This window comes from Nerophis lumbriciformis, linkage group LG20 (assembly GCF_033978685.3).
Source record: "Nerophis lumbriciformis linkage group LG20, RoL_Nlum_v2.1, whole genome shotgun sequence".
NCBI classification, from domain to species: Eukaryota; Metazoa; Chordata; class Actinopteri; order Syngnathiformes; family Syngnathidae; genus Nerophis; species Nerophis lumbriciformis.
The window spans coordinates 26,235,334-26,258,122 of NC_084567.2; the positions used below are offsets into that span (position 1 = coordinate 26,235,334).

Genomic DNA, 22,789 nt, shown 5'->3' on the forward strand with positions numbered 1-22,789 from the left:
CCTTTGTATCAGTTCAGTCATACTGGAAATACGCAAACATTTAATCAATCAATCAAAATGTATTTATATAGTAGCCCTTAATCATAAATGTCTCAAAGGGCTGCACAAGCCACAACGACACGGCTCAGATGCCACATCAGGGCAAGAAAAAACTCAACCTAATTGGAGCAACGAGAAACCTTGGAAGGGACCGCAGATGTCTCATTTACAAGTCGCAGGAGGGCAATATCCGTCGTACATACTGTACATTCGTAACTGCGTTAATAGAGCCCAGTTGTAGCTGGGGTGCGTTATCTTTAATCTCCTTTCTCCTTTCAATCCCAAATATTTATACTCCAAAAACCAGTATTGTGTGCCTGTCAAAACCAACGACAGTTGTTGAAGTGTAATTTCCCCTCGTTAGCATTGAGGTATTGTGTGGCAGAACGATCGCTGTGGATCGACTACTACCAGTCCAAAATAGTTGGAAGCATTCCAATCAGTTGTAAACAAACGGCACAAATGGCATTCTGGTCACCTTCTGTGACCAGAATGTTTCTAACTCCTGTTATTTGTTGGAGGCTAAATTGCAGAGTCTTTTAGGAATGTTTGAAAGGACAGTGTTGTATGTGGAAGACAAGACAGGTGGTGTCGCAGACCACCTCCTCTGTTCAGGGATGCTTTTTCAACCTTGACATGGATGGCTTCTCTCACTCTTTCGTATCATCCGTCCTCCCTGTCCAGAATCTGCACATTTTTATTCTCAAATGAGCGCTGTTTCTCACTAAGGTGCAAGTAGACAGCTGAGTCTTGGCCTAAAGACGCTAACCAGGGGAATTTACACTTCAACGACTGTCGTTGGCTTTGACAGTTAGGATTGCTCGTTTGCACTAAAACAGTTGTTTTTTTCTCACTACGTTCGGGCGAAAACGTCCTTCCCCAGGAACACCTTCCTGATTTTTGTAATAAAAATATTTGGCACCAACCGTTGGACTTGATCTGACCAATCTAAGTCTATGAGCAAGAACTGATGAAGCCTATTCGGATGAGCGGTGAATTGTCTTCCAAGACAAACCAAGTTGCGAATGATTGAACGCCCTGAGCTGATGCTCAGTGTTTGACTAAAGCTGGATTTGTTTAGCAGAGCTTGTAGATCACCATCCTTATATTTAGGATCAACAATATAAGTTTCTGGATCATAATTTTTACCAAAGTAATCATTGTTGGCTCTCACAAAGTGCATGATTTGCATTGTTGTTGGGTATGAAGGGATCTGTTTCCTCCGCAATGACGTATCTGGCAAGCTCATTATTTCTTATAATGGCTCGGGAATCTCAGTCAGATTGATTCTATTTTGATCATATTTATTTATTCGAAGACTTTACAAGTTTTTCGGTGTCATAAATCAGATATATATGATAATAGCTTCAATATAGAGGCAACTTATTTTTCCACTCTACTTTAAGGCTTCAAGGAGGGAGGTTTACCAACCTACACTTTCACAGCCACACTGGCTGGCTTCCATTACTGTATATGGACATTCCACTCATGTCTTCTTGGTAACCTAGCTGAATTCCTGGTAACTTGGATAACTCCCTGGTAGCTTGGATAACTTCTGTTTTGTTCCGTTAATTAGCTTTTTTCAGGTTTGTGTGTGTTTTTGGCAATTGCAGCATTTTTCTTTTGCATTCCCAGCAATTACCTGCTGAATATGCTGTTTGCATTGCATTTGCCTAATAACACACATGATTTTAAAAAATCATGTTGTTTTCTGTACTCCATCAGAACAATTTTAAATATAATGTACATTATATATGTAATATATAACTATATTGATGAACAGAAGCGTTATAATGCCACCCCGACTTACCATGAATTGATTAAACAAGTTGAAAAACTTATTCGGGTGTTACCATTTAGTTGTCAATTGTACGGAATATGTACTGTACTGTGCAATCTACTAATAAAAGTCTCAATCAATCAATCAATCAATCAACCAAGTCAGCTGTGGTTAATTTGTCATGCTTCTGATTGGGAAAAATTAACATGATAGACAATGTGTTTTTATGTGGACACATTTTTTTTTAACTATTATACACATTTTTGTTGGACACCTCAAAATACCATAATGATGAAAATGGTTTTGAAACTATGCGTGTTGGTGAGAACATATATTTCTGTAAATGTTTGTTAATCGACAGATCCCTTCTGAAAAAAAAGAAAAATCTTGTTTTTATGAGGGTTGGAAAACAATTACAAGCAATTACATGACAGATAACATAAATGGTACATCTAGATATATAACAGATATACACAGTGGGCATCTTTATTTCAATTCCAAGCGGGAGGACATAGTAACATCTGTGTAGTTTGTGTTTGATATGTGTGAGGTTAGTTGGTGATGATGGTTGACTTTGTGGCTGTCCTGTGCACAGAGAATACATCCTGAAGACAGCCAAGGCTCTTGTGGAGGACACCAAGCTCTTGGTGTCTGGTGCTGGAGCCAGTCAGGAGAGACTGGCCCAGGCTGCCCAGTCATCTGTGTGCACCATCACCAAGCTGACTGATGTGGTCAAACTGGGTGCTGCCAGCCTTGGCTCAGAAGATCCGGAGACTCAGGTGGGAAACTCCTGCACATAACTGAGCATAATGCAATTTTTCAACTAAACAATGACAGATACTTGAATTACTTTTGCTAAAATTAGTTATTTCCCCCTATGTATTCCATACATCATTTCAGTTCAGCTTCAGCTCTTCAGCATTCACACATAATTTCTACACTAATTATTATAATGTTTAAATATTACATGAATAAACACATTAATTAATGCCAGTTATAAATAGTATTTGACTATTACATGAATGAACACATTCATTAATGATGTTTATGTGTAATCTCTGAATGTTACATGAATGAACACATGCATTCATGCTGGTTCCAAATAATATCTGACTATTAAATGAATGAACACAGGTGGTGCTTATTAATGCAGTCAAAGACGTGGCTAAAGCATTGGGCAACCTCATCAGCACCACCAAGGCAGCTGCGGGAAAACCCCATGATGATCCCAGCATGCTTCACCTGAAGAACTCAGCTAAGGTAACAATGGTATTTATTTTAACGGTTGTAAGCTGCTATTTTCTGCTCATACACAAAGGCAGATATGACTTGGACTTAATTTGCAGGGTTAATCTTCTCTTCTGCCACATGTGAATGTCATGTAACGTTAACGTCACTGATGAGTAGAAATGTCCGATAATGGCTTTTTTGCCGATATCCAATGTTACGATATTGTCCAACTCTTAATTACCGATACAGATATCAACCGATACCGATATATACAGTCGTGGAATTAACATGTTTAATGCATCCGTTGGATGCATTAAACACTGTAACAAGGTTTTCCAAAATAAATCAACGCGACCCCAAAGGGAATAAGCGGTAGAAATGGATGGATGGATGAAAGTTATGGGAAAAAATGGCAACATGACACTGACATATTTATTATTGAAGTCACAAAGTGCGGTGGTTTGAGGTGGGCGGCGTTGGGGGGGGCGGGGTTTGGTGGTAGCGGGGGTGTATATTGTAGCGTCCCGGAAGAGTTAGTGCTGCAAGGGGTTCTGGGTATTTGTTCTGTTGTGTTTATGTTGTTTTACGGTGCGGATGTTCTCCCAAAATGTGTTTGTCATTCTTGTTTGGTGTGGGTTCACAGTGTGGCGCATATTTGTAACAGTGTTAAAGTTGTTTATACGGCCACCCTCAGTGTGACCTGTATGGCTGTTGATCAAGTATGCCTTGCATTCACTTGTGTGTGTGTACAAAGCCGTAGATATTATGTGACTGGGCCTATTTGCGCTCTATACTTCTCTGTGTACACAGCGGCGTTTTAAAAAGTCATAAATTTTACTTTTTGAAACCGATACCGATAATTTTGAAACCGATACCGATAATTTCCGATATTACATTTTAAAGCATTTATCAGCCGATAATATCGGCAGACGGATATTATCAGCCATCTCTACTGATGAGGATTTGGCATTGAATTTGTGGGTAGTAGAATGAAATTAACATTGTTTTCCTTCTGCTGTTCCTTTGAAATATGTTAGGTGATGGTGACTAACGTGACATCGCTTCTGAAGACAGTGAAGGCTGTTGAGGATGAAGCCACTAAAGGGACCAGAGCTTTGGAGGCCACCATTGAACACATCAGACAAGAGCTGGCTGTTAGTAATCAACCTTTCAACATGTATCAATTGTAATGATGTCTCACTACTCATCAGTGTTTTATATACAGATCTCAACATACAACAAAGTAGTCACAAGTTTACACTTTATGGGCTTCAATGTCTTATCTTTTTACGCTCATAAAACTTCTGATGATGATTATGTTTGTATATTGTGACAAGATAAGTACCGGTAGTAGGTAATTTAAAACATGTTAACACAATTGTTTCTTACATGACATAATTGAACATCAAATACCAATTTTATATGACTGATACGTTTACAAACACTCATCATGGACTTGAATATCCTTTTCATTTTTGACCATTAATGATTTAATTATGGAGTATACAGTGGAACCTTGATTTCCGGACCTACTTGGCTCTTGAACAGGGGTTGTAAACAAAAAAAATTGTATATTTAACACAATTGTTTCTTACGTGACATAATTGAACATCAAATACCTATTTTATATGACTGATACGTTTACAAATGCTCATCATGGACTTGAATATCCTTCTCATTTTTGACCATTAATTATTTAATTATTGAGTATACAGCTGAACCTTGATTTTCGGACCTACTTGGCTCTTGAACAAGGTTTGTAAACAAAAAATGTTTTATATTGAAGCACATTTCTCCATAAGAAATTATGTAAACATGGATAATTGGTTCCAACCTCGACAAAAGTTCATACAGTATTTCAGTTAAATACTGGACAACAGTGTCGGTAATGCTGTGGATACATCCTGAATGTTTCAAAACTAGAAAAATGTTGTAGGAAGGCTAAAAAACGCTTCGAAAACACACAAAGTACACTAGTTACGCACAGTAGCCAATGACAGCACTGCTCTGCTGACTGAATGAGCACTGAAGATCAATCAGCCGGCCCACAATGGCAGAAAATGGCTGCTCTGCGAGGCACACTGTGGAACACACTAAAACAGGGGACGGAGACACTTTTGCATTAACACTGTCCACCATGGTCTGGGGGGGGAAACTTGCTGAAGTACATTCAAACAAATATTTGTGGGGTGTATGTATACATATTTAAACATGTATGAATCATTTTCACACAATCTAAATGAGAAAATTCCAATGAATCTAAATTAATTGAAACGTGTAGCCAATTCTTATTAAAAAAATCATTGAAGAATGGGGACGGCGTGGCACAGTGGAAGAGTGGCCGTGCGCAACCCGAGGGTCCCTGGTTCAATCCCCACCTAGTACCAACCTCGTCATGTCCGTTGTGTCCTGAGCAAGACACTTCACCCTTGCTCCTGATGGGTGCTGGTTAGCGCCTTGCATGGCAGCTCCCTCCATCAGTGTGTGAATGTGTGTGTGAATGGGTAAATGTGGAAGTAGTGTCAAAGCGCTTTGAGTACCTTGAAGGTAGAAAAGCGCTATACAAGTACAACCCATTTATTTATTTATTTATAAGATAAACTTTATATTCCTTCCATTGTGGAAAAAAAATGGTTAGAAAAAATTATTAATGGTCCAGAATTGACATGACATTCTCATGATGAGTATGTAAACTGTACAACGTATCAGAAACAACTAGCAAGGTACATTATGGTTGTCCACTTAAGACCTGTGACTGGCATTATTCTTAATAATACTAGCGTCATCTGCAGTGGACTTGTGTGTTTTGCATAATTTCATTTTTATTTGTAGCTAGCTCTGACAAAAGAAACAAATGTCCACTAGAAGAGTCTGTTTCTCAGGGGAGTGTCATGCATCTTGGTTGTTTTCATGACAACTTTCAATGTTTCATGATGAATACACACAGGTGTTCAGCAGCTCTGACCCACCAGCAACGACGACCACACCTGAGGAGTTCATTCGCATGACCAAAGGAATCACCATGGCAACCGCAAAGGCAGTGGCGGCCGGAAACTCCTGCCGCCAAGAGGACATCATTGCCACAGCTAACCTCAGCAGACGGGCCATTGCTGACATGTTGCACTCCTGCAAGGTACTGCTACCTCTACTTTCATATAGACATGTTGTTGAACAACCTGACATATTCAACATGATTCATTAAAGGCCTACTGAAATGACATTTTTTTATTTAAACGGGGATAGCAGATCCATTCTATGTGTCATACTTGATCATTTCGCGATATTGCCATATTTTTGCTGAAAGGATTTAGTATAGAACAACGACGATAAAGTTCGCAACTTTTGGTCGCTGATAAAAAAAAAAAGCCTTGCCTGTACCGGAAGTAGCGTGACGTCACAAGTTGAAAGTCTCCTCACATTTCCCCATTGTTTACACCAGCAGCGAGAGCGATTGGGACCGAGAAAGCGACGATTACCCCATTAATTTGAGCCAGGATGAAAGATTCGTGGATGAGGAACGTGAGAGTGAAGTATTAGAGTGCAGTGCAGGACGCATCTTTTTTCGCTCTGACCGTAACTTAGGTACAAGGGCTCATTGGATTCCACACTCTCTCCTTTTTCTATTGTGGATCACGGATTTGTATTTTAAACCACCTCGGATACTATATCCTCTTGAAAATGAGAGTCGAGAACGCGAAATGGACATTCACAGTGACTTTTATCTCCACGACAATACATCGGTGAAGCACTTTAGCTACGGAGCTAACGTGATAGCATCGGGCTTAACTGCAGATAGAAACAAAAGAAATAAACCCCTGACTGGAAGGATAGACAGAAAATCAACAATACCGGTACTATTAAACCATGGACCTGTAACTACACGGTTAATGCTTTCCAGCCTGGCGAAGCTTAACAATGCTGTTGCTAACGACGCCATTGAATCTAACTTAGCTACGGACCTCGACAGAGCTATGATAAAAACATTAGCTCTCCACCTACGCCAACCCTCATCTGCTCATCAACACCGAAGCTCACCTGCGTTCCAGCGATCGACGGAGCGACGAAGGACTTCACCCGATCATCGATGCGGTCGGCGGCTAGCGTCGGATAGCGCATCTGCTATCCAAGTCAAAGTCCTCCTGGTTGTGTTGCTGTTGCCAGACGCTAATACACCGATCGCATCTACAGCTGTCTTCTTTGCAGTCTCCATTGTTCATTAAACAAATTGCAAAAGATTCACCAACACAGATGTCCAGAATACTGTGGAATTTTGCGATGAAAACTGAGCTTTTTGTATTGGATACAATGGCGTCCCAATACTTCCGTTTCAACCATCGACGTCACGCGCATACGTCATCATACCTAGACGTTTTCAACCGGAAGTTTCGCAGGAAATTTAAAATTGCACTTTATAAGTTAACCTGGCCGTATTGGCATGTGTTGCAATGTTAAGATTTCATCATTGATATATAAACTATCACACTGCGTAGTCGGTAGTAGTGGGTTTCAGTAGGCCTTTAATACGCACTTATAGCGTGCATATTTCAAAATTCTAATTTCTCCACTTTATTGTCAGAGCATTGAATCCATCACAACTCGACTGCTCAGATTATTTGATTTTATCATTACTTATTTGCCCTGCCTGTTCCTTTATTCATTTGGAAATTGTGAATAATACCTGTTGATGATATAATTTGCTCCAACAGCAAGCAGCCTACCATCCGGAGGTCAATAAGGAGGTCCAGATGAGGGCACTGCGCTTTGGCAATGAATGTGCTCATGGATATCTGGGACTGCTGGAGCATGTACTGCTGGTAAGACACAATATACTCATCATACGCAATAGTTCAAACTTCTTCAAGTTACACAATATGTGCTTATGCATGAGTGCATTTAAATTGGCAAGAAAAAACACTATTCTTAAATGAAGATGAAGGAAACGGAGATAAACCAATTATGATGATTATTATGTTTTCTGAAGGAAAGGAATGAGGTTTAGCATGTGTAATGGGAAATATTCTATTCTCTTTTGTGTAGACAAGAATTACAAAAACAATAAATTAATTTGTATTTACTTGAGAACATTTTTATTATTAGAATATTTAATATAGGTGCTTCAGCAGTTTGCGAAGAGAACCTTGTTGGCAAGCACAGAGGTCAGATGTTTCCTGTAGATTTGAGTTTTTCTTGAAGATTTTGGTCCACTCCTAAATGGTAAATGGGTTATACTTGTATAGCGCTTTTCTACCTTTTTAAGGAACTCAAAGCGCTTTGACACTATTTCCACATTCACCCATTCACACACACATTCACACACTGATGGCGGGACCTGCAATGCAAGGCGCTCACCAGGACCCATCAGGAGCAAGGGTGAAGTGTCTTGCTCAAGGACACAACGGACGTGATTAGGATGGTAAAAGGTGGGGATTGAACCAGGAACCCTCACGTTGCTGGCACAGCCACTCCCTCAACTCCACCACGCCTCCCGATAATCCTGTTTACAGATTATCTCTAAATATCGAAGATTTTTGAGGCGGTACGGTAACTCATAGTTACCGTACCGCCTCAAAAATCTTCTGTACGGTAACTCATAGTTACCGTACAGTTCCCTGTACAGATGTTTTATGCAGTCCCTCCAGGAGTTTGCGATGTTGCAATCGTGCCAATTCACGCAAATTCAACCAATCCCCGAGAATTATGCACGACCAAACAAATTCGTCCCAGCAGCCCTTAAACGCAAACGCAACGTAACCATTGAAAAATCTCCCTGCATCGCCCCGCATATTCACCCCCATGTTTACATTGACAGATTCATTCATTCAGTCATTTATTACTCATAATTCACTCATTTACCAACAAAAATCACCACCACAGATCGCACTTTGCAGTTACTCAATGTTCTCATGTTGTTGCCATTACATGTTAAACTTTGTAAAACAGACCTGAGGAAATTTGGGCTTTGATTAGCTATACTCACGGTCAATCACATATGTCTCTTACATGTACATTATACCACGTCTTTAACCTTATTCAAGGACAGATCATGAAGTTATTTACTCACGAGTTTTGGTTTCCTTTTGTCCACTGGCAGATGAATATAATGTACACAAATACCTGTCCACATTTGCATTTCACAATGTATGAATTTTTCAGAGAAAATGGGTAATAATAGGGGATTTTCATTTCCATCACCAATAGCTATTAAATCACTTATGCCATCAACTCTAACAGTCGGGTCCTCTAGTTATCTAGTTTAATATGAGCATTCCTTGCCAGTAAATCTGTAAATATTGCAAACATTTAAATAACACAGTGCTTATATTTGGGGAATTTTTCAAGCTGGCTAATATTATTTCTCCCTGGATGGTACAGAAAGTATATGAGGAAGTGTTTTTGAGATTGATTGAGACTTTTATTAGTAGGTTGCACAGTGAAGTACATATTCTGTACAATTGACCACTAAATGGTAACACCCGAATAAGTTTTTCAACTTGTTTAAGTCGGGGTCCACTTAAATTGATTCATGATACAGATATATACTATCATATATACTATCATCATAATACAGTCATCACACAAAATAATCATCAGGGTATATACATTGAATTATTTACATTATTTACTGTCGGGGGTGTGGAGGGGAGGGGGGTTAGGTTTGGTTGTTATCATCAGTCATCAACAATTGAGAACAGAGAAATGGATATTGAAACAGTGTAGGTCTGACTTGGTAGGATATGTACAGCAAGTAGTGGACATAGAGAGAGAGAGAGAGATCAGAAGGCATAAGAAAAAGTATCTACATTTGATTGTTTACATTTGATTATTAACAATCCGGGGAGGGTTGAAGTTGCCTGGAGGTGTACTTTTATTGCGGTTTTGAAGGAGGATAGAGATGCCCTTTCTTTTATACCTGTTGGGAGCGCATTCCACATTGATGTGGCATAGAAGGAGAATGAGTTAAGACTTTTGTTAGATCGGAATCTGGGTTTAACATGGTTAGTGGAGCTCCCCCTGGTGTTGTGGTTATGGCGGTCATTTACGTTAAGGAAGTAGTTTGACATGTACTTCGGTATCAGGGAGGTGTAGCGGATTTTATAGACAAGGCTCAGTGCAAGTTGTTTTACTCCTTACACCCTGAGCCAGCCCACTTTGGAGAAGCGGGTAGGAGTGAGGTGGGATCTGGGGTGGAGGTCTAGAAGTAATCTGACTAGCTTGTTCTGGGATGTTTGGAGTTTAGATTTGATTTGTAAGTTGCTGCCTGCTTGTTTTTAGTTACAGATAATAAATGTCCTATTTGTCAAGATATTTACACAATGTTTGGATTTTTGGCAAACATGTTTTTTCCATCGTATTTATGTCCAGCCAACTCTTTCGCTTTGCTAGTTTGAGTTACGTAACTTGCAACTCACCACGCTGCATGCGACCTTGCCACAACGAGTGTTGCAGAGGCTTGTCGAGCGGACCGATTGCTGCAGTAGCGGCAGTAAGGATTTTTTTTTCGTTGAGACCAAAAGCGTAAAAAAACGGGACAGGAAAGCTGCCGGAAAGAAAACACAAAAACTGGATTTTAAAATGTTAAAATTCATACTTCTGACATGTATTTAAGTTTATTATGAATATTTTCTGATAAACATTTTACACTATTTGTTAGCTATAATTGATCCTGTCCTCACTTTTTTTAAAGTTGGCCGGCCAGGTTTCCTGACAGAGTTAGACCTTGTTTTTTCCGTGACTACATATTATCTTCAGTAAAACACAAGAAGAGGGCCAAGACCACTCGCTGGCATACAGAGACGGTAACGTTACAGATTAAAATTAGATTAACGCGATTAAAAAACATAACACACTAAATATTACAGTAATTAAATAATGGTACTTAACGCAATAATTTGACACCCCTAAATAAGAAATCTTTTGGTAATGTTTGTTTTACGAAGTATGCACAACTTTGTGTGAATTGGTCACATGCGTAAATATGACAGCAGAAGGAGCACCCTGTTGGATAAGATATGTATTAAATAAACTATGCCTAAATATAAATAAAAAAGATATAGAAAATATATTTACATCTAAAGTACTTACAAATGTGAGTACTTTCTTTAACCATTTTTAGAATGGTACTGTCACAGTGTGTAGGTGGCGAACCCCAAGATGCAGAGATGGCGGCAGGCATGGAGCAGGAAAACATGATTTAATTTAACACTATAACCAAAAACAAACAAAAGGGTACAAACAAAAGGCGCGCACAAGGCGGAGAACTAACTTGGCTATGAACAAAAACTATCACAAAGGCTAACTGTGGACAAGAAACAAAAACACTTACTGTGACACGAAGGAACTAACACTTACGTGGCAAGAAACGAGATAATGGCATGAGCAGAGTGAACAGAAGTAGACACAGCTACAACGACAAGTATAAATGACAGGTAGTAGCGACAATCAACAGGTAGAAGCTACAATAATCCAGCCCTGACTGGAGGAAAAAGCAGATCTAAATAGCAGCTGGCTGATTGACACGGTGCCAATCAGCCACAGCTGAGGGGAAAAGGCACTCAGAGAGACAATCAGGAAATAACCAAAATAAGAGTGCTGACAGGAACTAAAGACAGGAAACAAAGACAAACGCAGAGGAAAAACTAAGACATAGCCAGACTGTCAGGGACATGCCTGACAGGTACATCTTTTTAAGACAGAATACTTGAATGAACCTTGGATATACTTTAGAGTAGTCAGTGAACAGCTGCTATACAAAGTATAATTTCTATAGTAATGTCTTAGATTATTTGCATTGTTTACTGCTATGTAAATTATTTTTAACTAAAAGTTGTTGTTTTTTTCCTGCAAAGACTGAAGATATAATTTTTAGTATTTTCCTCGCAGTAATACACGTGCACTTTGTTGTGGCTGAATAAATCCTATTTTGGCACAATGTTGTTTGCCATGTTTGTCAGATGCTTTTCTAAGTATTTTTCTTTATATTTATTCATCGATTACATTTTCTTTAGTAAACTTGTGTTTTATAATTACAGAGGGAAAATCACAGCAATTTATTACAACTTTCACTTTCTCCTGTGATTTAATTGCAACAAACACTTATTAAAAAACAGGTCATGTGTGACTGACAAATTTCTGTCAATGTTCATAATGTTGAATTTAAGATGAAAATAAAGCATATTGCGTTACATTTGTTGAAATAATGCGCAGGGTTACAAAAAAGACTTAAACCACTGATTACAAATGTATAAAATCACAAGTGGATGTTATGTTATCAGGGAAAAATTTGCTTTATCGGTATTTGGTGGTAGCGGGGGTGTATTTTGTAGCGTCCCGGAAGAGTTAGTGCTGCAAAGGATTCTGGGTATTTGTTCTGATGTGTTTATGTTGTGTTACGGTGCGGATGTTCTCCCGAAATGTGTTTGTCATTCTTGTTTGGTGTGGATTCACAGTGTGGTGTATATTTCTAACAGTGTTAAAGTTTTTTATACTGGCAGTCTGGGTGGACGAAATATAATGACTGATGAACACCTTCGTTCGATAATGAAGGTTGCCTCAGCTCAAAGCCTGAGCCCCGACATTAATGAACTAGCATCCAAGAAAAGATGCCAGGTATCTGGCTTGAGCACATCAGATTAGATTAGTGTGTTGCAAACTGAACAGTTTAAAGTCCTGAATGGTTGGTTTATTCATTGTTATTTTATTTTCTAATTTAGTAGCCTGTGGAAAAAGTTAATGTTGATATTTACCTCAGAAGGCTGCAAATAGAAAAGAGGCATTACATTTTTATTTAAATTGTATTTGATATGCCATTGATATTTTTTAATTATTATTATTATTATTTGGAACTCGATATTGCATGTCACTATAAAGTTATATACGCCTTGCTTGTTCAATATTCAATGCAAAACCTGTTTGGGTCACTATTAAAAGGTTAATTTGTTCAGCCTTGGCCTGCGGCTTTGTTCAGTTTTAAATTTTGGCCCACTCTGTATTTGAGTTTGACACCCCTGGTCTATGGCATTAAGGTCCAGATGATGAGAGTGGATCCACTGCTGACTGAGGGACAAATCTTCTCTACCGCAGCAGAAAATACTTGCATAGGGGTGTGTTCATTCAGGCCACAAGAGGGTGTATGCACCACACCACTCATACTGTGCCAGTGGACTGAAAGGGATCAGTTACAAAACGAAACCAAATTCACTTTGATTTTGGCTTCGTATAAACTTTGGTGTTTTAAAAAAATATTTTCATCAATGATTGCAGTCTTAAATCAGCTTTTTATCAACATCTCTTTCTTCCCACTATATACATGGTTCCCGAATAAAAAAAAACCCCAAAAAACTAAGGGACTTCTCACATACTGTCTCACTGATATTTGTGGGCAGTCGGTGAGGAACCCACTTGACTGACTGGCTGCATGTTTGCTGATCTCAGACCAGCCGTGCCTGTGGACAGGAAAGGCCTGTTCACACAGTCACTGTTTGACTGCTTTGGTTCAAATGTTCCTATCATCTGGTTGTCATCCATGTCAAGTGACCGCACCATGTTAGCGTTTTAAAAAGGGGTCGGTAAACTCAAGCTTTCAGGCCACTTTTTAAAAGTGACAAGACAGGCCAGAACATTAGAAAATGTACTCCTATAATAGAAAGTATAATATTTAAATCATAAACAATTTTGGTAACCCTTTAGTATGGGGAACATAACAAAGACTTAATTTAGAGTTATTTGGACACTAGGTGAACATATTCTAAGTAACAAAGACTTAATTTAGAGTTATTTGGACACTAGGGGAACATATTCTAAGTAACAAAGACTTAATTTAGACTTATTTGGTTAGGGTTAGTGTTAGAGGGTTAGGGTTAGGGTTAGGGTTAGTAATGGTGAATATATTCCCCATACTAAAGTGTTACTGGCTTACTGGTTGTATAATAAGTCCATGCAGAATAAGGCATTAATAAGTACTTAATAATGACTAATTAAGAGCCAATATGTTACTAATTTGCATGTTAATAAGCAACTAATTAATGGTGAATATGTTCCCCATACTAAAGTGTTACCACAATTTCATATTAACCATTTATTTAAATCAAGTAAGCATAGGTGTGTTGACAGAAATTGCCATCCTTTCAATGTGCATGTCGACTTAGACTCTAGATAGGAATGAAATTAAATATGTGTGTGCGTGTTTCTTGTGGATTATCAGATGCAGAGCGAAATGTCACTTTTGTAAGATCCGTAGTTACGGTTACAGGTTAAATCAGTAAAACCATATTGCTCTTTAGTGTTACACAAGCCAGTTTGTCTGAGCTCTTTAAACTTTGACGCAGTGTATTTCGATGTTGGAGCAAGGCTCATACCTTTTATTGTATAGCTGACCAAGGCTGAGTTAAGTACAATTACCAAACTTCTGAATGAATGTTCTGATCTATTGTACATGTGATGGATGTCACAAAGCTACATCTTCTTAAAGTGCGTTTTTCCATTACTAATGCAAAGGATGTTACTGGTTTTCAGTAACTAACCCAACACTGGTTATAATGCATTTTATACTTAGTGTATTTCTTAGTGTAGTGTTGACAACGCTGTGGATACTTCCTGAATGTTTCAAACCACACATTGCTTGTCCGTTGCTTTGGACTTGCAAAACTAGAAAAAATGTTGTAAAAAGGCTAACAAACTCACACAAAGTAGCATTTAGCACACTAGCTAATGACAGCACTGATTTTCTAACTGAATGAGCATGGAGATCGATAAGCCCACCCACAATGGATGTGCTGCCTGGCACAAAATGGGTGGATAAAACATTCACACACTGAGAGAGGACATATTTTTTACGGTCTGTCGTTTGTTGATTGAGGAGTTTGTAAATCAATGCTCCACTGTATATGAAAAGATTGAATCAGATATATATTTTTTTTTTTAAACAGCAAACAAAAAGCAACAGGCAGAGAGCTACAGCAAAGTCTACAAACTAATATTGATTCAATAAAGTTTGAGTGTCAGAAAGACTCGAAACTTTGGCGTAACACTTACAAAAAAAGAGCAACAAAGCAGTCCATTAAGTTTTTAGAGAAGCAATAAAAAGTAATGACAAAAAAAGACTAGCTATTAAAAAAACTAGAAACAAGACGTAGGTGGATGCTTGCAGCATGAAAACAAGAGAATAAGGAAGTAGTTAAAGAGAACTTAGGTCAGCATGGGAAACTATGAGGAATTATCTGACTTCTTCCTGAGGTGGACTTGTTCATGAATCAGACTGCCTGAATCCACCTGTGTCATTGCTCCATCCTAGTCACGAGAACAAAGCTGCATTTATTAATATATTACAAATGAACTCAAACTGGTGGTGGTATTTATAAATCTAAAACATCTCATGAAATTTCAATGGATCCACTTAAAAAAACCTTGACATGATTGTACTTTTTATAGCTGTGATGTGAGCCTGTTGTAACAGAATAGCATCCTCATCCGCACCCTGTCTGTGTGCTCCACAAATAACCTCACTCATCATGTTGCTTAGTAACAGCCTTTGTGTTTTGTTGATGCCACCATTATATGTCCCATGTCTTCACAGAGGAATATTAACCCAAATTCATGCCTGAAGTTGTCTGTATTACTTATAAATCATTCTGGCTAGGTCCAGCAGTACAAGTGCTTCCAGGACACCTTTTTTAATCTTAGTGTGAGTCTGTCACTCCCTAAGTATTCTCTCGGTGTGTGCGCTGGCATTGGCACGGTGGTGCTGTTAACATGCGTTCCTGTGCTGTTACGCCCTCACGTCTATCTTGTCATGACAAACATGTGAATAAAGCTGAGCTGGGTAAGAGGTGATCCTAGTTAAGACTTTGCAGCTGTCCAGCACTCCAATAGTTTGTGTCCTCCTCAGACAGTTGGAGGACACTAACTGAAAGCAAAGTAAACATCAGAGCAATATTTTCATTGAATAATGGAAATGGAGGAATTATGGTATACCTTTTTTAATAGGTGTTAACTCTCCTATGTGAACTTTTGAAGCTGTTATCAAACCATTTAGGCATATACATTGTATAGCTCACCATGGTGACTGAATAAACTTTGATCGACTAAGTAGAAATAATCATACTGCAAAAATAAAGTTGTAAGATGACAATGAAAAAAAATGTATGACAGAAATAAACAAACACGGTTCAACTTGAGCGTTTGACCAGACAGCAACACTGATGAATTGCTAAATATTCGGATAGTAAATAATACGTACATTTTCCACATTACTTCACAGCGAACTGGTCAACTAATCTAGATTTGACATTTAAAAGTAAAGCCTGGATCATGCTAAATGGGTAATCTGCAGCTAATATAAACATATAAATCCAAATACACTGTTGTTGTTTTATCGGCTTCCAATGCAAGTTAATGGTCAAATAACTGATTAGGTACATACCCCTAAATCATTGGCTCTGGTAATCTTAACATTATTATTACACTCACTGATACTGTACATCCTGACTGTATTCCCATCTTTCATGATACTTAAATTCATGCCCTGAACTAGGATATTGTCAGTTTATACTCCTTTTAGATGATCACTTGGTGGAAAAAATTATTATAATCTTGTTTTTTCTTCTCTTTCAGGTTATCCAGAAGCCATCTCATGATATGAAGCAACAGTTGACCAACTACTCCAAAAGAGTGGCAGGTTCTGTAACTGAGCTTATCCAAGCTGCAGAGGCCATGAAAGGTAAATAGACTGTATTAAAATACATATACTGTATGTACTATATGTTTATGTATTTCATATATTTACTATACCAGGAGTGTCCAAACTTTTTACCTTAGGTGGGCGCATTGGGGTAAACAAAAATATGGCCGGGGGTCGAAAGCCAACTGCATAAAGTGTGTGTGTGTGTGTGTGTGTGTGTGTGTGTGTGTGTGTGTGTGTGTGTGTGTGTGTGTGTGTGTGTGTGTGTGTGTGTGTGTGTGTGTGTGTGTGTGTGTGTGTGTGTGTATATATATATATATGTATATATATATATATATATATATATATATGTATGTATGTGTGTATATATGTATATGATGTGTATATGTGTATATGTATATATATATGTGTGTATATGTATATATCTAAATGTGTATATGTATATGTACCGTATTTTTCGGAGTATAAGTCGCACCTGCCGAAAATGCATAATAAAAAAGGAAAAAAACATATACAAGTCACACTGGAGCCCGGCCACACTATGATAAAAACTGTGACTTATAGTCCGAAAAATACGGTATATGTGTATATGTATATATATATATATATATATATGTATATATATATATATATATATATATATATATATATATATATATATATATATATATATGTTTGTGTGTATATGTATATATACATATATGTATGTATTTGTGTATACTATATATATATATATATATATATATATATATATATATATATATATATATATATATATATATACTGTATGTATATATATATACTGTATGTATATGTATATATATATATATATATATGTATATATATATATATATATATATATATATATATATATATATATATACTGTATATATATATATATATATATATATATATATATATATATATATATATATATATATATATATATATATACTGTATATATATATATATATATGTATGTATATGTATACAGTTACTGGTGCCTTTGTTTAATTTTGGGGAAAACTCACCCAATTGTCATTTTTTTCTGAGAAAATATATATATATTTTTTGAAAGCACATATTAATCTGAGAGTGATGATAACTCATAAAACGCCCAGTAAGAAAGGCCCCAAATGTATATACTGTAGCATAATAATGCAGCATACATGTATGCAACAACGTGAAAGGAGAGTAAAGCATCTTTTTACTGTCAACTTTGCTACAATTTAACCTAAAACGTGTTAATATATGGTCATAAATCATAACAGGAACAGGCAAGCAGTGTGGTTGAATTATACCTAAGCTTGTGTGTGCGTGTGTGTTGTAGGAACAGAATGGGTGGATCCGGAGGATCCCACTGTCATCGCCGAGAATGAGTTGCTTGGAGCAGCAGCAGCAATTGAAGCAGCTGCCAAGAAACTGGAGCAGCTGAGACCCAGAACCAAACCCAAGGTTATTCGTATTGATTGCTTTTATATGCAGCAGAGTAGCTCACACACATACACCCACACACACACACACCCGCACACACACACACACACACACATATGTCTTTATATATATGTATATACATATAAATGTGTGTGTGTATATGTATGCATATATATGTATGTATATACATATATTTGTGTATATTTATTTGCATATACTGTACATATTTTTGTATGTGTATATATATATAAATATATAGATGCTCATGTTTTATGTAATTCTTACGAAAAAAAAACTGTAATTAAATCAAGTCTAATCGTGCAGCCCTAACATACATACATACAGCGTTCCCTCTAAGGTGTGCACCTGCGCAATTGCGCACTGCTCACGCGTCCTCTGCGCACAGCAAATCTATGCCGCGCAAAAAATCAAATCCCACTCTAAACAAAATAAACAAATCGTTTGTTTTGTATGATTTTGCAATGCAACTGTGAGTAACAGGTGACAAAAGGCGGCCACAACAGATAAAACAATGTTTGTCAACACTTAGATTATTGTAACGTCTGTGGAGACACTTAAAGGAGGACAGGAATTCCATCAGTCCCTTTATTTAGCGAAATTGTTTGTCGGCCATAACCACACCAAAACAATGTGTAAAATACTTTTATCTAGCAAAACTGGTCGTTGTCTACGGTACAAACCAAGCCAAAAGCAACTCTTTGTCATCTGTTATATCAACAGCAGCCGCTTGCTCTCTCTCTCACCTGCACCAACACATACACTATGGCAGGCCTGGGCAATTATTTTGACTCGGGGGCCAAATTTACAGAAAAAAATGTGTCTGGGGGCCAGTATATCTGATTTTTAGGAACACTAATACAAAACCTCACAATAATGTCTGAATGCTAAAAAAGTTATGACAGACCACCTTAAAAAAACAGAATAGAATTTAAAATGTTTTTACTGAATGAGACACCCAGAATGTACATGAAAATAAAGAATGTGGGATCTACAATATTAACTATGAACGATAAAACACTGAATATTGACAACATATGAACATCACACCCCCTCTCCATCGACATATTTTACAATCAAGCGAAACACAAAAAAATGCAACAAACAGCGAAATATGAACGCAAAGTGTAAAAAAACAAAACAACAACACACCAATCTGACATATCTGATACATCACTAAGCTTTAGAACGTTGTTGTACAAATATCCTTCCGCATTTAAAGGCTGGCCGCTCTTGAAAAATTATGTGGAAACGCTTCCCACCCACCCTGCTTGGTGCCTCGTCTGAGCTGCTGTGATTTAGATTACCATAGTAACTAATTAGATTACCATAGTAACTAATTAGATTACCATAGTAACTAGTATATCATGCAAAAGCTCAGATTCCAACCATTGAAATACTTTGTATAGTTCAAGACTTACGGTCATTAGAAAACATCACTGCACATCATAATGGCAGCTACAGTTTCCATCTTGAAGATCTAAAAAAATTATTTGGGAATGTCCGGCAGGCCGGATTGAAAAACCTAACGGGCCGCATGTGGCCCCCGGGCCTTAATTTGCCCAGGTCTGCACTATGGCAATTAACTACTGGTGCGTTTATGGCCACACAAAAATTTGGACAACTCCAACACTACACGTAAAGTGTAAATTTCAGGTCGTTTTACTATGACTCCTCAATCAGTGTGCTTATTCTACTGTCATTTGTTAAGAATGTTATTTTTTTTATATTAATCATGAAATTATGTTACAGGACTACATAATTGCTAATAAAACTATTTATTTTACGGACATAAAGTTAATAAACACTTCATCTCATGCAACATGTGAATGTTTTAAGGGGAACTAAATGTGATCTCTGAAAGGGGTACACAATCTTTCCAAAGCAGGACCCCCACCCAGGCATAAATACTATAGTGTATAGCTGATTAAAAAAAAACAATATCTAAGTGGGCCAAATCACATATATTAGAAAATAATCTTTTGAAATTGACTAGTCACTTGAACCTAGTGGTTAGAGTGTCCGCCCTGAGATCGGTAGGTTGTGAGTTCAAACCCCGGCCGAGTCATATCAAAGACTATAAAAATGGGACCCATTACCTCCCTGCTTGGCACTCAGCATCAAAGGTTGGAATTGGGGGTTAAATCACCAAAAATGATTCCCGGGCGCGGCCACTGCTGCTGCTCACTGCTCCCCTCACCTCCCAGGGGGTGATCAAGGGTGATGGGTCAAATGCAGAGAATAATTTCGCCTTACCTAGTGTGTGTGTGACAATCATTGGCACTTTAACTTAACTTAATTATAATAATAAGACATATAAATTGTTATGTCAGGTTTGAGACAAATGTGCTGCTGGTATGGCCACAGTGTGCACGTCTGTATTCCACTGAATGCTCAGGGTGTTTGTGCGTTTGCTCACACACATGAAAAATTAGAGGGAACATTGCATACATACATACTCACATATACATTTATACATACACATGATTGTGTCGGTTTCATCCTTTTATTGTTAACTTTAAACAATGTCACCTTTAATTTGAATGAATTCAAGTCATCACATTTGTTGAAAGGCTGCATGTTTCCTGTTTGGAAGTCTCCTCGCTCCTCAATGTTGTCAAGGATCCCAAACCTTTGCAAGAGGCTCCACAGAGGAGCAAATCAATCAATCAATCAAAGTTTATTTATACAGCCCTAAATCACGAGTGTCTCAAAGGACTGCACAAGCCACAATGACATCCTCGGCTCAGATCAAATGAAATCTTCCAGGTCCTTACCAGTAACATGAGCAGCTACATTGTTAATTTTTAACAAATTGTTTGCTCACATTTTCATGATCCAAGTTGAAAGATGCATACTTTTTTCCAGCAGAATTTCATGATTTGAATTTGGTTATTATTACACTGCCTGATGTAATTCAAATGTCAAACGCAGGTATGGATGCTGTGTACTAATTGCCTGTTTCCTTTAAGCAGGAAGCAGATGAAAGCTTGAACTTTGAGGAGCAGATTCTGGAAGCAGCCAAGTCCATTGCAGCTGCCACGAGTGCTCTGGTCAAAGCAGCTTCAGCAGCACAGAGGGAGCTGGTGGCTCAGGGAAAGGTAGGACTAAAGCTCGAGCACATCATTGACTTTCATCGCAAGTGAGCCGCACAAAGCACATTGAGCCTTACGATAAGCAACTTTAAAGACTATTTTCCAGAAGGAAACAAACCTTGTTCAATTTGTGTTTTCTTTCCCCACCACAGACATGTAAACATCGTAAACATAACTAATAATCATTACAATAAATCAACATCATACAAATATGTTATGTTTTGCAGGTAGGGGCCATACCAGCCAATGCAGTGGATGATGGACAGTGGTCTCAAGGGCTGATTTCGGCTGTAAGTGTCTTGCTTACTGTATCATATTTTACAAGCCACCTAGACCATCCTAATAATGCTTTGGACTCCTCAGGCTCGAATGGTAGCGGCAGCCACCAACAATCTTTGTGAAGCAGCCAACTCAGCAGTTCAGGGACATGCCAGTGAGGAAAAGCTTATCTCCTCAGCCAAGCAGGTGGCAGCCTCCACCGCTCAGCTGCTGGTGGCCTGCAAGGTGAAGGCTGACCAGGATTCTCAATCCATGAAGAGGCTGCAGGTCGGTGCTGATTTTTTTTATGATCCTCCTGGTTTCATTCAATTCCAAACTGCAGACTTGTCATTGAAATGGCACTCCTTAAAATAATGATGAGGAAACTAAAATCAATCTCTGATCAATGGAATGTGAGGGCACAGTGGCTGCTAACTGAACGTAGAGATACACAGACAAAAATTGATATGGTTGTTTCAAGGCTACAAAAAAGAAAACTCTACAATTGTTAAATGACGTTTGTGTGTGTGAGTTGGGGAGAGATTGGGTTGATAGTCGACTTATCGATGTATACACATGCATGCCTGTCGTGTAGTCGACTGTATTACAGTCGCTCCCCCACAGGTACACTAGACAAATGTTATAATAGAAAGACTCCAAAATAATCCACAGTCAACAAAAATATATGACATTTAATGAAAGTGATCACTCCTTCACAGGCGATGCACAGAACAGATAATCAATTGTGAACGTGACCTTTTAAAGCACAGCTCACTAACTTGCAGACTACGGTCTGGGCCCGGACCCAGACGTCATCTTATACTGACCACTATAATCAAGAAATTATTGAAATATTTTATGTTTTGACAAGGCGCTTCTGTTTTGACCTGCACCGCTTTTATAGACTTTATGTTACTGGTTTATCGAATTAGGAAATCCACGGACCATTTGCATGCCAGTTAGACAATCCTACATGATACTGTAGGGCAGTGGTCCCCAACCACCCGGTACCGGTCCGTGGATCGCACAAGAAAGAAAAAAAAGAAAAAAAAGAAAAAAAAATTAATATTGTTTCTTTTTTTATTCAATCAACATAAAAAACACAAGATACACTTACAATTAGTGCACCAACCCAAAAAACCTCCCTCCCCCATTTACACTCATTCACACTCATTCGCACAAAAGGGTTGTTTCTTTCTGTTATTAATATTTCTGGTTCCTACTTTATATAACAACATAGATCAATACAGTCTGCAGGGA

At 38.0% G+C, this 22,789-nt stretch overlaps 1 protein-coding gene across 2 annotated transcripts in view; it reads left to right on the forward strand.

Moving 5' to 3' along the window:
• Positions 1-22,789, forward strand: part of tln1 (talin 1) — a 169,581-nt gene that overhangs the window by 132,919 nt on the left and 13,873 nt on the right. For both annotated transcript variants that reach the window (XM_061980700.2, XM_061980701.2), the window contains 10 exons: positions 2,415-2,598; positions 2,954-3,079; positions 4,087-4,203; positions 5,997-6,182; positions 7,756-7,863; positions 16,658-16,763; positions 18,055-18,179; positions 21,152-21,277; positions 21,499-21,561; positions 21,635-21,817. In XM_061980700.2, coding sequence (XP_061836684.2) covers positions 2,415-2,598; positions 2,954-3,079; positions 4,087-4,203; positions 5,997-6,182; positions 7,756-7,863; positions 16,658-16,763; positions 18,055-18,179; positions 21,152-21,277; positions 21,499-21,561; positions 21,635-21,817 — 1,324 coding nt within the window. The remainder of the gene's footprint in view (positions 1-2,414; positions 2,599-2,953; positions 3,080-4,086; positions 4,204-5,996; positions 6,183-7,755; positions 7,864-16,657; positions 16,764-18,054; positions 18,180-21,151; positions 21,278-21,498; positions 21,562-21,634; positions 21,818-22,789) is intronic.